Source organism: Sorex fumeus, unplaced genomic scaffold (assembly GCF_029834395.1).
Source record: "Sorex fumeus unplaced genomic scaffold, SorFum_2.1 ptg000047l, whole genome shotgun sequence".
Lineage (NCBI taxonomy): Eukaryota > Metazoa > Chordata > Mammalia > Eulipotyphla > Soricidae > Sorex > Sorex fumeus.
In genome coordinates, this window is record NW_026606104.1 from 5994985 (window position 1) to 6012869 (window position 17885).

At 48.2% G+C, this 17885-nt stretch overlaps 1 protein-coding gene across 4 annotated transcripts in view; it reads right to left on the minus strand.

The window, feature by feature from the left end:
• ARHGEF11 (Rho guanine nucleotide exchange factor 11) overlaps positions 1-17885 on the minus strand; it is a 106596-nt gene that overhangs the window by 49585 nt on the left and 39126 nt on the right. For 2 of the 4 annotated variants that reach the window (XM_056123811.1, XM_056123810.1), the window contains exon 2: positions 638-670. The exons of the other annotated variants lie outside the window; for them this stretch is intronic. In XM_056123811.1, coding sequence (XP_055979786.1) covers positions 638-670 — 33 coding nt within the window. The remainder of the gene's footprint in view (positions 1-637; positions 671-17885) is intronic. 4 annotated transcript variants of the gene reach the window in all.

Below are 17885 nucleotides of genomic sequence, written 5' to 3' on the forward strand. Positions count from 1 at the left end.
AACTGGAATAATCAAAATACTTTACCAGGGGTGACTGGCTAAAGAAATTATAGCATATCCCTGCAACAACACCGTATTCAGACATACACAAGAATGAGACGGCTCTTTAAATAATGTATGGAACCTTCTCTAAGATCAATTGTTGAGTGAAAAACATAGGCAACATAATTATGTCAACAGTAAAAAAAAAGTGGGTGAGAGAGAGAAGGAACAACTGTGCATTTGTATACGTATGCAGAGATCAAGGCACAGAAGCATAAGCCATTAAAGGGCTACCTGGAGGAAGGAACCTGGTGGCTGAGATATAGGGTGGAGTTAGAATCTTTTCATCTATTATTATTTTAGGGCCCCACCTTTGTGCTCAGGGCTTACTCCTGGCTCTGTGCTTAGGATCACTCCTGGAGGTGCTGGGGGGGGGGGGGGGGAGGACCATATGGGGTCCTGGGGATCAAACCCAGGTTGGCCACATGCCAGTACTAAATCTCTCAGGTCCCACGTTTTCATCTACTCTTATCTGTGTCCTTTAAGTCTGTGTCATATAAAGATACTCGCCATTCAAACAACAGTGCAATACACATAAATAAATGTAGAAGAGGTGCCTTGTTCCACTCACCCTTCCACCCTCCTCTCCCCTTACCTGGACAGGTGAGATTGTTTTTTATTGGCTGATCTTTGGATGAGAGAGAAGGGCATCAAGGAAGAAGAGAGCGTGGGGCCCAGGAGTGAGTGACGCAGTATAGGAGGAAGAGAAAGAAAGAAAAACAAAACAAGACATAAACCAGACAAGACACTAGAGATGGTTGGCTCAAAAGATAAAAACACAATCTAGCTAAGGGGGACCCAGGGGTGGGGACTGCAACATAGCGGTGCTACCGAAACGCAACTTCACCCTGTCATCTGGCTGCTGAAAATCTTTTGGAACTTCTGCATCTGCCCTGGGAGAGGTGGTCCCATCCCAGGCTGCAGGTTGGGCTGAGCCAGAGCCTGGAGCAGGGGGTGCTGCCTGAGGGAAAGTAGCGCCCTCCTGAGCTTCCACACTCCTGGGTGGGGGGTCCCCAGCAGCATGCCCAGGACTGGGGCTGTTCAGACAGAGTGTCTTGCAGATCGGTGCCTGCACTGCCTGCCAGTGTCCTGTCCCGGGTTTCTGGCTCCTGTCTGCTCACCCGGACCCTTCTCCTTCAGTGTTCTTCTCTACTTACGACAAACTGCAGCTAGACAGGAAGGCAGACTTCCACAAGCGTGACTGCTGCCTCTTCTCAAATGACCTTACTCTATCATTTCCTGTCCACCCCCACCTCCTCGTCTAGGGCAAAGATTCAGCTTAGCGAATTAGTTAACAGAGGCCCTCCAATCTAGGCCCGTCTTCTCCAGTAGCCTCCTGCCACATGCAGCTACTGACATTTACATTTTCCATCACATTTTTAAACTCAGGGTCATGTTGGCACTAGCCCATTCCAAGAGCCTGATTGTTACCCATGGTCAGTGAGTACCGTGTGGAGAGAAAACGAGAACATCTCCATCACCGCAGAGAGTTCTATCACACTGTGCTGCCTGAGACACCTTTGTCAGACAAAATGAGTGAGCACGAAACCAGACAGCAGACACGAAACTGAGTATAACAGGGAGAGAATGCGGTAGAAGGCCCAGAATTTTCAAGAAGACACTGAATGGCATTACTGGTGTTCTTAGGATGGAGAGTGCGCGATCCTACTGCTCTCTGAATAGCCCCTTCTTCCTGTAACCTCAAGAATAACCCATTTTCTCTTGGGACAACTCAGGCTCCCCTTTGCCCAAGTCCCTTCCTATACAACACACTGGCTTCCTGGGTCCCTGGTAGAGCCTGGGAGGAATGATCCACTCTCAACCAGTTTGGCTTGCATTTGATCCAGGTTACCAGTTGCTTCATACAACTGAAGGCACATGAGGCCAGGGTCTGTGGGCCTGGCGACAGAGTGGCCTGGGCGAGCATGGTCAAGGATCATCTCAGCAGTCACTGAAAGTTCCTCTTTAAAAAAGAAAAATCTCAGGGCAGGGCAGGCACAGTGGGGACATGGGGATTACAACACAAGAATTGCAACAGACACAGAAGGTTTTTTTTTCTCCTTCCCCTCTCCCCCTCAGAGCTTAAGGAAGAAAAACAACCAGTAGACTGGAGGAGGAAGAAATGCTCAGAGTCTGAGATCCAGAAGATGGAAACAACCGATATACTGCTACTGAGTCAGCTGGGTCTGAGTCTGAACAGAGATCAGGTGGGAAGGCCAAGAAGGCTAAAATCTGTGAGACCAGGGAACAGAGGGAAGATGACAGTTGGGCATGAAAGAGAGAGTGTCAGGAACCGCCACCACCACAGCACAATCTCACAATCTCCTCTTCCCGGGACACTGTCTTCAAAATACGGCAGCCGAGATCTGATTCTGCTCAGCCTAAACCTGATGGATGTGGAGAAGGACCAGTGGGTGGAGAATTTCCTCCCAGATTTGTGGCTCTCTGAATGGCATTAGGGAGATTGATTTTCTGACCCAACTTCTCAGCAGCTCTTCATTATATTCATACATCCAACCAGTGATGGAGACTAGGCAGTTCTCTACTAGTCTCCGGGGCTGTTTCTGCTTTACACAGTCAATGCAACGAATGTATCACTTAATCTATCTTTGGTTTTTAGGCCACATTCGACAGCTCTCAAGGCAAGCGCCATAACCTTGTGCTATCTCTCTGGCCCTGATACCCATCAATTTAAAACACACACCACGGCCTCAAGGCTGGACAACTCTGACTGAAAAGCCCCCTGTTTCCACACCAGTCCATTCAGCACTCCAACACAGCTGATTCCCCAAACAGTACTTTCCTTGGGTGCTCAGATAAACCTGTGGTTTAGGGGCCAGAGAGGGACTACAGGGTCATTAAGACAATTGTGTCATATGTAGACAGCTGACCTCAGTTCAATCCCTGGCACCACAAACAGTCCCCAGCTGAGGCAGATGGTCCTGCTCTGGGGCAGTTGTGATGAAGGTCTGACTCCTAGCAGGCCCTGCACCTACCAGCAGAGAGACCATCTCCTGAGTCATCACAGAAGCCTCGTGGAGGAGGTGGCATGGCTCCCGCTTGCAGTGAATGATGAATATGGATGCAAAAGAAATAAAAAAATTGCTCTTGACAACAGTCAAGTTGTCTCTCGCCCCGTGCAGCTCTGACTGGTCTATATTTTGGCTGTGCTCAGGGGACCACCGTGGTGCTGGGGGTCAAACCTGGGTTGGTTGCATGCAAGGGAAGTGTCTTACCCACTATGCTGTTGCCCCAGCCCCTCTAAGTGATCTTTATTGGACCTTCTCTTCTATTTTCTTTATACATATTCAAAACCACACACTCTCTCCTTATAGTACCTATCTTACATATCTAGTATACCCATATTACATGGGCACACAAATCGATATACATGTAACATTAGAAACATATAGGTATATGTAACATGCCTGTCATACCTGTACATAAAGAGCTATAATTCACACATATATGCCAGCAAGCTGTAGATGGGGGGCGGGGGGAGGACTGGGGTGAGGACGGGGAAGGGGAAAGGGCACACAGTACATAGGTCAGCCTAGTAGTGACCTTGAGTCTGCGGTAATACAATATTCCCGAGACCTTCCCTGCAAACCAGAAGGCTCCAACCCAGGTAGGACTTGCTGTCTTTAGTTCTTGGAGAACACCACTTTCACTGAGCCCTGACCTGGTCCGAGTGCTCTGGTTTCCTTTATCTACCAGGGAAGAGCTTCAGGCAGCTTCTCAGCACCTTAGCTTTCTCAGGATTCTGCCTCTGGGGAGCACTCTTCCTGCAGTCTGAAGGGGGCCCCTAAGACTCCTCAGTTGCCCACCTGTAAAGGCTATAAGCTAAGACACCCCGCTGATAGAGAAGCCTGCTGACACAAGAATCCCTTGGGAGCTCATCTGGTCCCTGACTTGCAGGGTAAGAAGGGCACAAGCAAAGGGAAGCAGCAGCTTCACCAGAATCAGGGGCCCAGGTGAATATACTGGAGGGAGAGGAGAAGGAAACAGATGGCAGGCTTGCCGCTCCCCTGACTTCGACATGTGTGTCACTTGTCACATCTGTTAAGCAAGTCAGCAGACGAGTGGAGAATTCTCTGGAAAAATATCTGGAAAAGCTTTGCATACTCATCCGTGGGCCCTTAAGGAGTGGTGGAGTTGTGTGTGAACCACCTGTGGCTCAACACTGGGGATCTAATTTGGCAGATCTACGGAATGGAGTGGTAGCACAGCGGGTAGGGTATTTGCCTTGCATGCAGCCAACCCGGGCTCGATTCCTCAGTCCCTCTCGGAGAGCCCAGCAAGCTATCCATGATGTATTCGATATGCCAAAAACAGTAACAAGTCTCACAATAGAGACGTTACCGGTGCCCGCTCGAGCAAATCCATGAATAATGGGAGGACAGTGCTACGGGGTGGAGACGACATTTATTATTATTTTTAGTTTAGGGGCCACATCCAGTGGTGCTCAGGGTTTACTCCTGGCTCTATGCTTAAGGATCACTCCTGGCAATGCTTGGAGACCGTATGGGGTGCCAGGAATGCAACCCGGGTTGGTCTCGTTCAAGACAAATGCCCTACCCATTATCTTTCTGGCACTCTTTATTGCATTCTCTCTCCTTTTATGCAGGACAGACCAGGGTCACACACGTGGCTGAGTGTGGTTTTGGTGCCTACATACTCCACAGTGTACCTCACTGGGGATCACTCTGTCAATTCGGGTGCTTGGGCACATACTGGCTGGGTCGCTAGCTGAGGTTTACACAGTTCAGTGGTGGCGCTCGCACAAACCTGGCTGTGAACTACTTGTGGCTCAACACAGGATCCGCAGTGTTTGGGGAAGTCCTTCTAGTTCCATGTAGTATGATCTATGCTTCACATGTCAGAGGGAGGAAAGGCTAGGGCAAAATGAGTGACAACGAATGAAAATGTGGGGATACCTCTCAACATGTTTTATCTCAAGCAAGGTCAGGGCCAGGAGGGCCTGAGGTTCCATGAAGCCTATGAGAGAACTAGAGAGATCAGGATTGGCCTCAGACAACCTGGAGGAGGGAGGTGAGAGCCTGTATATGGAGGGGTCAGCACACTCTGCCCTCATGGCACCCATGTGCTGTGGTCTGGGGGCACAGTGAGGAGTGAGCTAAGGACTCCAACTTAGTTCAGTCTTTTTTTTTTGGGGGGGGTTACACCCATCAATGCTCAGGGTTACTCCTGGTTCTGCACTCAGGAATTACTCCTGGCAGTGCTGGGGGACCATATGGGATGCTGGGGATCGAACCTGGGTCAGCTGCTTGCAAGGCAAACGCCCTACTTGCTGTACTATCACTCCGGCCCCTCAGTTCAGTCTTGAATTTACTGTGGGCTTCGGCCATCGCCCAGCCTCTTCAAGCCTGCTTCTCAGTAACAAATGTGAATAATGCCACTTTTTCTCAAAGGTTAACTGGGCGGACCAAATGCTCTCAGCAATGCAGCGGAGTCCAAATGCTCACACAGCAATCAGTCTCCTCCGGCTGTCATGTCCAGGCCTTGTTCTGCTCCTGAACAAATGCTTTTTCCTCAGGAAACTGCCATGAAGTCGATGGCTCATGCCAGAAATCTCAGTGTTACCTTCGATGCCCTCCGCTAATCGAATCAACTGCCAATTCCTTCAGATCTTATTTATTCCTCTTTCTGGAAGCCGCCAATGCTGCCCCTCTCCATTACCATGACGGACTAAGGCACCAATCTCTCTCCTGAATGACTGGTCCCCTTACATCTATGGAAGCTTCGACCCCATCATTCCATTTCTGCTGTAGACACAGAAGGAGGGAGCTGTTTTTGGTTTTGTTTTTGGGCCACACCAGGTACTGCTCAGGGCTTACTCCTGGCTCTGCACTTAGGATTCACTCCTGGCAGTACAAAGGGGACTATATAAGATACAGGGGCTATAACCCAGGTCGGCTACATGCAAGGCAAATGCCCTATCCACTGTTACTATTGCTCAGTCCCCAGAAGGCACTTTTAAAGAGACAAGTTGAAATGTACCTCACCTCAAAGGGTCACTGTTACTGTATAAAGCTGCAGATCCTGACAGGACCTAGCAGATCCTCTACAAGGCCCTCAGGCTCCTCTCAGGGCTCTTTTTCTCACAATAATCCCTTGCTCACCCTCAAACTTGGGGACCTTTTCTCCCACCAAGGGTGAAGCCCACATGGCCATGCTGCCCCATTGGACTTTAATGCCTCTTCCTCAGGAAAGCCTTCTTTGACACCCCTCTAAGCTTCTCAAACTTCCCTTTGGAGCTGAGCTAAACAGTAACTAATCACGGTAATACTGCTTTTTTTTTTTTTTTAAAGCTGTTCAATGTCTGTTTAGTAACCTGAATGATAAGCTTCTCTGGAGCACAGAGCAGTTCCCTAACACAGAGTACAGCAGACAGCAAAAATGCACTGAAAGATAAAATTAGAAAATGTATGCCTGAGAGTTCTGTACCTATCAAACTGTGACAAGCACACTCGGAATTCTGAATGACCAACATGATGTATCCAAACTGGGGTTAAGAGTCACAATTTCAGAGTTTTAACAAGGACTGAGTGAAGTAAGATGGTGCGAGCTTCTCTACACCATGTGGAGGTCGAGAGAAAACGCTGTAAGCTCTTACATTCTTCAGCTGCCTAGACTTTGAGAATTCAGTTCCGCATGCAGAAGGTGGAGAATCCATTAAACAACAAGACGTGTGTTCTGGTGCCCTGGTGATCATGCAGCAGATTCGGGGAGGGGATGGGCAAAGAAGGAGCTCGAGAGGAGCCTGACTACTGCACCTGGGAGGAACGGCAGAGCTCCAGGTGATCTGTGTGGGAAGGATGACGGGGCTCCTAAGTGGGGTTTCCGAGGAGGTAAAGGACACACTGCTCTGCAGGGGCTATAAGGGAAATACAGGGCAAGGACAAAGGGAGGCTCCAACGAGAGGTTCTCAAGACAGAAGTGATCAGACAGATTACCAGCCTAGTTTGTCCACTCACCAGCGGGCGAATATTAGGAAATGCTTGCAAATGCTGAATCTCAGTTTCTCTGTTTCCAGAATGGGAAGAGAGCGGACAGGGGAAGGAGTAGACAGGGTAGAGAGTGGACCTGTTCTGTCTATTTCACAGAGCAGCTGTGAGAATTAAATGAGAGAAGGCAAGGAAAGGCCTCGCAAAGGCTGAAACAGCATGTGAGAGTTATGTGTCTTGCTGGGTGGGGCAGGTCAGAGATTCCATTCTTTGCAGAGTGGAGCTACTGGGGTTTTTGAGGAGTCACAGGATCAGACCTAACAAAGATAGATCTGACTACAGGGGCTACCAGGATTGAAAGACAAGGGCCACATGGGAAGGGGGGCTTTGTGGGCCGTCCCCCACGCCCCACCGAGGTCGCCAGCTGCCCCCCACGAGCGGCTCTCCGGCAAGGCCACGACTCCAGGGCACAGAAACCAATCTCTTAACTAGCTAACTTTTAATAGAAACTCTTCCAGGGTCAATAAGTAAAATAGCAGAAATTCAAAACCGCGCGGCCGCTATTGCGGCCGCGCGACATCATTTTATTCTTAAACCAAGTTGTAGAAAGCAAATCATTTCACAACGCTGTTTCAGCATGTCTGATTGGGGGGGGGGGGTCGTAAACTCTTAACAATAATTGTGCATCTTCTATCGAAATAATCTATCTAGTCAAAGTAGATAGAGTATTAACTAGAACTCATCTGCCTCACAAGAATTGGGAGGGGTGGGAGGTGGGGGTCTATTGGGGTTCGGGGTTAAAAATGAGTATTGGTAAAGGGAAATGTGTTCGGTATCTACATGACTGAGACCTAAACCCGAAAGCTCTGTAACTTTTCCCACAGTGATTCAATAAATAAATAAATTATAAAAAAAAAATAAAAAAAAATGATAAAATGCCAATTAAAAAAAAAAAAAAAAAGAAAGACAAGGGCCAGAGGTTCCAGAGGTGAGGAGGGCCAAGCTGATGGGCACCTGCAGGCCATGCCCACCTGAAGAGAGAGCAGAAAAGCAGTGGGAGGGAGGTGAGCAGAGGAAAGTTGGTGGGGGGAGTGGGCGGGGTGAGAGAGTGGGCAGGGGAGAGTGGGCAGCCTCCAACCCACCAGATGACACGAGAAAACCTGAGAATCTGGGAGTGTGGCTACTCCTCCCCTCCCTCCCATGGTGCCAGGCTGCCAAAGCGCTTCTCACTGGCTACTGATCTCCTCCCTCCATGCTCATGTGGGCTCCTGAAGGGCTGAGTGGTGCTGCCTTCATCTCTGGAACCTTGGAGAGGGGATCCCTGCCCTGAGGGGCGCTATGTCCCACATGCAGCAGAGAATGATTGCACACTGCTCTACACTCCCAGAACCAGTCACCCACCCAGCCTCCAGCTCCGACCACACAGTGTGAGACTCATGGCTGACTGATCTTCTTTGTTACATAGTCTGCAGAAAGAGTTTCAGCCAGGACTATGCCCAGAAACTCAAACTGGTCCTGAGAAGAATGTGGTAGAGTAAGGGGTTGGGAGGAATAGCCCTGTGTGACTTAGAGGCCCCTGTTTGCTTTCTGGAAACATCAGTTTTCACCCGGGCAGGTCAAGATACTAGCCATCTGTCCTGCAGGATGGCGAGAACTGGTGTAATCGATTACCTAATACAGTGCCCGGCACACAGCAGTGCTGGAAAAGTGGTTGCTATTCTTGTTAGAGAAGACCCCAGGTCAAAACAAGGAGACTGCTGCCAAAGCAACCCTATCTTGTCTGCAACACAGTATCAACAAAACTCTGGGTGATCTAATATGGATGTAAACCATCACAGCTATCTCCTCTCAAGCAGAGGAGTGCTGCTGACTAATGCACTTAATCCACAATCATGTGCTGTCTGTGGAGTGTCTTCCATCAAACAGTTGCCTTGGTTTTTGTGTTTTGACTTTTGGGCCACACTTGGCTGCGTTCAGGGATCACTTCTGTTGGGGTCTCGGGGACCAGGGATAGAACCGGAGTTGGCAGTGTCCAAGGCAAGTGCCAAGCCCTTGTCCTATCTCTCTGGTCCCGGCCAATGGTTATGGTTGATGGAGATGGCAATGATTCACAGTAGCAAGAATCCAGGAGAACTGGGTGCTGGTGCCAATGCTGCCATTAACTAGCTTTTCTCAAGCAAACACAATCAGAGTAAACATCCATCAAAGCGACTTTTCAGAAAAGCCAGCCACTGTGCGTGCGAAAGAGGGTAGGCAAGGAAGGGGGCACTTAATGAGGCTGCCATCACAGAGGGGAGGGACAGGGCTAATAGTCTAGACCTCCAGCTTCTAGACCTAGTCTCTCCTACTTTTCTCAGACACTTCAAAGAGAAAATGAAATTTATACACCCTAGGCATCTAATATGTTATAGCCATTCATTTCCTCCTTCCAACGACCTAGGGCAGTAGATATTATTGCTTTCTTTTACAGATACAGAGATGATGAACTGCCCAAGGGCACACAGTCAACTGATGGAAGAGCCAGGGGGTGATTCAGTTTTGCAGACATCCAGGTCCAATCTTTCCCCAGCATCACCATCTCCCAACCATGGCCTGCTTGGGTGAGCTTGCATACTTTCCTCTCCCAACAGCGTGTGATTCGACATCCCTTGGGATTTTCCCTCGGAACATCATTTATCTGCAACTCAGAGTGGGCTGAGAAAAAACTAACTTCATCCTTGGAAAAAACAGAGATGCCCCCACCAACACTAATTGAGAAGCACGGAGGTCCAGTTTGAGATGCTCACAGGCTGTTTTCATAGTTTCAGAGGCAAACAAACAAACAAACAAAACCAACCAGAAATGTTAGCTGTGGAACATTCCCAAGATAAGAAATGAGACTGTGACACAAGGCCTATGGAGGGGGGGGATGGAGGGGAGGGAAGGCCTGACCACAAGGTGACTCTTCCTCCTGGCCCATTTTCACACCCACTACGGGACAGTGGACATGACAGTCCCTTCCTTATTATTATTATATTATTTTTGGGATTTGGGGCCACACATAGCAGTGCTCAGAGCTTACTCCTGGCTTTGCACTCAGGGATCACTCATGGTGGGCTTGTGGGACCATAAGTGGTGCCAGAGCTCAAACCTGGGTCTACCATGTGCAAAGCAAGTGCCCTACCTCCTGTACTGGCTCTCCGACCCCAAAGTCTCTTCCTTCACACTGAGAGAATGAAGATCAAGCCTTGCTGTATTGTCACCTGGCACTTGGTACCTAAATTACTTATAAACTCAAAATCATTAAACAAGTGTGTGTAAAAGAGTTATTTTATCTAGGGTTTTCCTGAAAAGATATGTTCTGAAGTAAGTCACCTGAACGTGGTAGGAATGCTTGAATACAAACTGTCCAAAGACTGACATTTGACATTTCTTAAAGGAAAGCATATTGTTCTGTATCTTAGATAGATAAAGTCGTTATTTGGGTCCATGTTTCTCTTACTTTTATTACTGGCACAAATAAAGGACAAACTGTAAAACAAACAAGAATGGTCAACTTTGAACTATTCATTTTGCTTTAAAAAGTGTGTAATTGGGGGGGAAGTGGGGGGACAGGAGAGATAATACTGTATGCTATACTATCTGCATGCTCAGTCGATTGGGTTCAATCCCCAGAAACCCATATAGTTCCCTGATCCCCACCAGGAGTGATCCCTGAGCACTGCTAGGAGTGGCCGCAAAACAAAAACAAACACAAAACCCGAAAAACAAACAAAAAGTGTTATTTAGGGCTGGAGAGATAGTACAGAAGTTAAGGCATTTGCCTTGAATGCAGCTAAGCCTAGTTTGACTCCTGGCATTGAATATGGTCCCAAGCCTTGTCAGGAGTGATTCCTAAGCACAAAGTCAGGAGTAAGCCCTGAGCACCACCAGGTGTGGCCCAGAATCTCCCAATCCCAAATAAACAAAAAATACATCATTTGGTTCATAAAAATGCACCTTTCAAATCACTTTTCAAATTGGTATAATTAAGGTAGACTTTACATAAGCTTCCTTTCCCAGAGTTCAGACCAAGACTGATAGAAAGTACTAGGTGCCAGAAGAAAGACTTAGATGCAAAAATTGTTGAGGTTCAATAATGAGTAGCTTGGAGGAGGGGGAGGGGGGGATAGAGTGGGATAGAACGACAGAGAGCGAGAGCGAGCGAGCGCGAGAGAGAAAACAGTGGGTAAGGCGATTGCCTTGTATGCTGCCAATCCAGGTTCGATCTCTGGCATCCACTCTGAGCACTGCCAGGAGCAACCCCTGAGCATCAAAGGGTGTGGCCCATAAACCCAAGAGTAGGTTGGAGCAGCCTGAGCTGCTTCTCTTGGTTGTCTCTCTCTTCCACCTCAGGGATTTGTAACCCTTCTCTTCAGCTGAGGTGCTGTGGGAGGTTGCCATTCTAGTCACAGCATCTGTGGTACAAACCGTAAGGGGGCAGCGGACACAGGACATCGAAGATGAGTGTCCTACCCTTACATTCTTAGCAAACAACTTCAGAAACAAACAACTTCAGAAAGCTCTGCTGGGAGCAGCGAGAAGGGCAAAGGGGGGAACTTCTACAGCTTGCAATGGTTCCCTGCAAATTAGTGATGCATTTTTCTAAACAGCTCCAGAAACACCCCTCCTGGGAGCTCACCTCAATGAACCCTCTACTGAAAACCCCTCCTATTCTTCACATCCTTCTAACTGCTATACATCTGCAAAGCGGGGGTGGGGGGGTGGGGGGTGGAGTGGGGGGCGGGGATTGAGGTTGGGTCACACCTGGTAGTGCCTGATGGTGCCAGGGTTGAACCCAGGCCACCTGCATGCAAAGCAAAGCAAAGCAAAGTAAAGCAAAGCAAGCACTGCTCCAGCCTTCTGAGACTCCCCAGTTCCAAGCGTGTGGCTGGTGTGACAGTCACACATTCCTGCCTCTCTTTGTGAAGGTATCGGCCTATTCTGTCCCCTAATGCCTGTTCTGAAGGAAGGACTCCGGTCTTCTAATTTTGTTTTCTTGGGATTCACATCCCCAACCACACCACATGGACCCCCAGCCAGTAGACCAAGCTCAACAATGAGCTTGGTACAGACTGCAGAAGCTGGCAGAGTCTACTCCCCTCCCGGCCAGACCTCGGTCACCGTGGTTTCATCAGCGAGTGACCCAGGTCAGGCTGGGGCACACAGCTTGAGCTGCCATATGCAAACAGGAGCCTGAAAAAGGCAAGCCTGACACTCAGACAGGAAGGAGGGAAGATGCAGGTGAGGGGCTGCACATGGAGCTAGTGCACGGCAACAGAGGAACAGAAAACAAAGTTGTGATCTCATCAGTGCCCGAGAGGGGGGCCATGGCGGGAAGACAGAGCTTGTGGACCACTGATCACCGTAACTCCTAGCAAGAACTGACCTTCTCTCACCCTATTCTACTTGACCACTTCATATTGAGGTGGCCATGCAACAGTAAATGGAATGTTAAGGAGACAAAAATTACTGATAATCAAGGGGCCAGAGAGATCGTACAGGTGGTAGGGTGTTTGTCTTGTATGTGGCCGACCTGGGTTCGATCCCCTGCAACCCATACAGCCCCTGAGCACAACCAGGAGTGATCCCTGAGTGCAGAGTCAGGAGTGTATCTCCTGAGTGCTACAGGATGTGGCCCCCAAACCAAACAAACAAACAAACAAACAAAAATTACTGATACCTTGTAACACATTGGCAGGCAAATATAAATAATAAACATTCACTCTACTAGTAATATTTTATTTGTAAAAATGCTTATATTTGGTACTGTTTTTGTTTCTAAATGTGACAAGTTATTTGTTATTTGTTAGTTTGTTTAGTTATTTATATTGGTGATTCTCTTTTACTTTACAACTTTATTACCTGAAGGTCCATCCAATTGTGGCCAAAAAAGCAAGATCGAGCAGTATTCTACTGAGTATAAATTCTACAGCCTTCTTCATGCCATTTGTACTGTTATTCATGGATGGGAATTTACATTTGTTTACATTTGTTTGCTGTGAATTAGGATGATGTGAGCATAGGAATACATATATAATTTAACAAGCACAACTACTTTTTTTTTGTTTTTTTGGGGGCCACACTGCTCGGGAGTTACTCCTGAGTCTGCACTCAGGGGACTATATGGATTGCCAGGGATCGAACCTGGGGCACGAGGCAAGTGCCCTGCCCACTGAACTATATCTCCAGCCCACAAACACATCTATTTTAAAGATGACAATACTGACGTTCAGAAGAGATAAAGGACTTCAAGGTCGGAAAGACAGTACATGGATTGAAGCACTTGCCTTGCGTGTGGCTGCTTGGTCTGTGAACCCAGTATGAATCTGGCATCACAGAGGATTAGCTGAGCACCACCAGGCATGGATACTAATTTCTTTCCTCTCGCCGAAGAACGACAAAGAACTTGGTTCTGGCCTCAGATTAGTGATGGCTTAAGTTTATGTTAGGACTGGAACTCTGCTTTCCAGGCTCCAAGCCTAATAGCCAGTCTGCTGGCTTGAGGAGTTTCCTACTGCAAGTGAAAGACTCGATGTGGATATACCCCTGCAGTCAAAGGCACAGTCTGTGGAAGGAGACCCCTGGTTGGTGGTCCTGACGCTGACTTGGATGTGTGACCTCAGGCCAGATATTTGACTTTTCAACGTTTCAGGTTTCCCCATGTGGGGCAGCAGTTAGTCACAACTTCATAAATTGCCAAGAGGTTAAGTGGTGTCATCCACTGAAGCATTTAGCACAGGACTAAACACTCAAACATGAGTTAGTGATTATTATCACCACCAAGGAGCTAAGTTGCTCCTTTGTATTAGTCTATCGTTTCTGTACGTTCTCAACTCCCTGTAGAAACAAATGCTCGAGTAGAACGACTGATGGGGAGGAAGCAGTCTGAAGACATTAACCTTACCCAAGGACTGGGGCAGAGCCAACCTCTGACTCTTAAGTGTACAGCTCTTTACCAGATCCTTCTGTTGCCTCTCTGAACTTTAAAAAAGTATCCTGAATTTCAGAGTATACTTCCTCTCAGTTCCAAAGGAAGGCTTTCTGGTGCCAAGACTATCCTGAGGGCCCCTTTTGAACTGTATGGATTCATCCTAGCACACCACCGCCCCCTAAAACAAAAACAAAACAAAACAAAACAAAACAAAACAAAACAAAGAATGGGTGCTGGGCAAGCTATTCCAAGTGGAAAATTCAAACTCCATCCCAGGCGGAAAACCCAAATCTCTGCTGTTCTAGCAGATTTCCAGGACGCTCTGGCTCCCAGAAACCACAATTACAGGCAGGCTCAAGGCAGAGGAGTAATTAGGGCCATACCATGGGTTCAGCAGTCTCGGGCCTCTCCTGACTCCATCGCTGCTTCCCCACCCCCTCATCCAAATCCCATCACAACCCCTGCACAGCGGGAATTTCCACCCTTTTCTCTTCCAACTACCACTCCATTTCCAGGAAACCAAAGAAGGGTGGGGCGAAGGAGGGATGAGGATGTCTCATGGATATTACTAATACTGAATGGCACCGAGAGCTGAAAAAAACCTCACAGAATGCTTTTTTGACATGAAAGTATATGTGTACACACACAGACACACAGACACACACACACACACAGACACACACACACACCATTCACTCAAAATATAGCATTTCTCATACAAAAATTCTGTTAAAAAAAATCCTTTTGTGGGGCTGGAGCAATAGCACAGTGGGTAGGGCATTTGCCTTGCACGCAGTCAACCCGGGTTTGATTCCCAGCATCCCATATGGTCCCCTGAGCACCAGCAGGGGTGATTCCTGAGTGCAGAGCCAGAAGTAACTACTGTGTATCTCTGGATGTGACCCCAAAAGCAAAAACAAACAAACAAACAAACAAAAGAAAAACAAGGAAAAAAAATCCTTTTGTTCAGCAAACCAGTGACAAACAGGAACTAAACCTAAAGGATGGGCCAGCCAAAGCATAGCTAGAGTTAGACAAGCTGAAGTCCTACCACCTGTGGGCTAAGAATCAGGATCAGGACATCCAATTAGACCAGGATCAGGACATCCAATTAGACCATGGCCTCCACTCCCGACTGCTCTGAAGACAGAGGGACTGAGAAAGGCAAATGACATATTTTGTCACAAGCACTGCCCTGCCACAGGGCTGCAAGGGGCAGAAAGAAGCTAATTCTTATTCTTCCTGGGGGTAAAAAGGAGCAAATTCTTCTCTCAAGTCTCTCCAGGGTTTAGAAGCAAAGGGTTCGTCTCTGAGGCCCTCTGCCCTCTGAAACAGGAGGCTACCCCAGCACAAGATTCCAAACCCTGGTTCTTGGCAGAGTCTGGGGAAATCAGGAGGTCTGACTTGCTGGATGCTTGGAGGGCTCTGGGCGGAAAGCAAAGAGAAGATGGAAGTGACTAACAAATAGCGCCACTACCTGTTGGAATGCTCCCCCCAGGATCAAGATGAACATCAATGATTTGACACACTGTGATACCATCCTCATAACCATCATGGGCTATTAACGTGCCAAGGGCGTGAGCCTGAGGACAGAGGGCCAAAGGTGGCAGGCCATGTGCTGGAGAGTAGCCTATGCCATAGGTGGAGTGAAGATTGCCTCAAAGGACTGCAGGGCTGGAGCAATAGTAAAGGAAGCAGGGCATTTGCCTTGCACATGGCCAACCCAACTTTGATCTGCAGTATCCCATATGGTCCCCTGAGCACCGCTGGATCTGACCCAAAGAGAAAAAAAAAAAAAAAAGACTGCAAGATTCACAGCCCTGGTGGCCAAAGTGATAGTATAGCAGGTGGTTGGACATTTGCCTTGCACGCACACAGCCAACCTAGTTTCGATCTCTGGCATCCCATATAGTCCCCTGAGCACCATCAGCAGTCAGTCCTGTCCACTGCTGGGTGTGAGCCAAAATAAATTAGAGGGATCGGAAGGTCAAAATAAATAGAGGGACCGGAGCAATAGTACAGCAGGTAGGGCACTTGCCTGGCACACGCCAACCCAGATTCTATTTCTGGCACCCCTTATGGTTCCCCTAAGCCCACCAGGAGTGATCCCTGAGCACAGGGCCAGTAGGAAGCCCTAGCCACCACCAGCTGTACCCCAAAAAGCACAAAAATAACAAAATAAAAACATAAAAAGATAGAGAGCGAGTGAGAAAAAAGAAAAAGAAAAAAGAAAAAAGGGAGGAAGAAGGAAGGAAGGAAGGAAGGAAGGAAGGAAGGAAGGAAAGAAGGAAGGAAGGAAGGAAGGGGAAAGCAGTGGTAGAGAATAACAGATAAAAAAATCTGAGATATGAGTCAGAAAGAGAGGGACATAGAAAGACTGCACTCATTTATGGAATATAAAGTAACAGAATGGGAGACTAACACCCAAGGATAGTAGGGATAAGGACCAGGAAGATTGCTCCACGGCTTGGAAGCTAGCCTCACATGCTGCGGGAAAAGGCAGCTGAGATAGAGAAGGGTGCTTGGAGAGCCCGCTCAGGATGGGAGATGTGTGCTGAAAGTAGACTATAAACATGATGGCCACTTAATGCCTGTATTGCAAACCACAACACCCAAAAGGAGAGAGAGTGAGCAAAAGGAAATGCGCCTGCCACAGAGGTCGGGTGGGGGGGGTGAGGGGGTGGGAGGGATACTGGGATCACTGGTGGTGGAGAACAGGCACTGGAGGAGGGATGGGTTCTCGTCATTGTATGACTGAAAGGTAAGCACGAAAGTTTTTAAGTTTGTAACTGTACCTCGATAGCACAGCGGGTAGGGCGTTTGCCGTGAATGCAGCCAACATGGCTGACCCGAGTTCGAATCCTCCGCCCCTCTTAGAGAACCTGGCAAGCTACTGAGCGTATCTCCCCCACACGGCAAAGCCTGGCAAGCTCCCTGTGGTGTATTCGATATGCCAAACACAGTAACAACAAGTCTCACAATGTTACTGGGCCCGCTCGAGCAAATCGATGAACACGGGGAGGACAGTGACAGTGAAAGTGACTTCACAGTGATACATTAAAAAAAAAAATCTGGAAAAAAAATATCTGGGATAAAGGACACCACCGAAAGATGTGGAGAAAGGAGCAAAGAAACTGGGGCAAAAGAGAAAAAGCAACAACAAAGCAAGAGAGGGGAACTGGAGTACTATTTAAACAGCCACTGCCAAAGGAGCAGGACTTGAAGCCAACCACGCTCAAAGACTGGGGTGTTAGTGGGACTTCCTGCTATAACCCCTGGGTTGAGACTCATGAAAGGGCTGCAGAGTCGTTAGCTGGTGCGGTGCACAGAGCAGTGTGATGAGATAGTGGGGACATGGGTCAGAGGAAAGGAAAGCGGGGAAGGACCACGCTTGTTCCTACAGCAAGATTTCTGGTCCTGGAGCTTTCTCCCTTGCAGGGCCTCAGTTTCCAATCTGGTCTCACAGAACAAAACACTGCTCCCCTTTAGGCTTACATACTACCTGTCTAAATGCTTACCCTACATCTCTCTTACCCCCCATTTTGCTTCTTTAGCAATTATTGTCTAACTGTAATTTTAATTCTTCTTGAATTTGTCTAAAACCAAACTGTAGGAACGTTGATTTATTTACTGCTATAGCCTCCGTGCTTACAATCGTTTCTTGCACACAGAAGATGCTCAAAGAAAACCTAACAGCGCCTTTCTCAGGGGGCTCAGAGCACTTGCACTGCAAGTGTGAGGCTGTGAAGTCCAACCCCTAGGGTTGCCACATGCACTGAGTGCTATCTGTAATCTCTGGCACAGGGAGCCATTTCCTGTCAGGCCACAGCCAGATTAAGCGCCACAACTGAAGAGATGCAAGCACTAGCAGGCACTGCAAAGATGGGTGAGGCCCTGGAGAGGAAGCAGGGGGCCTGGTGAGC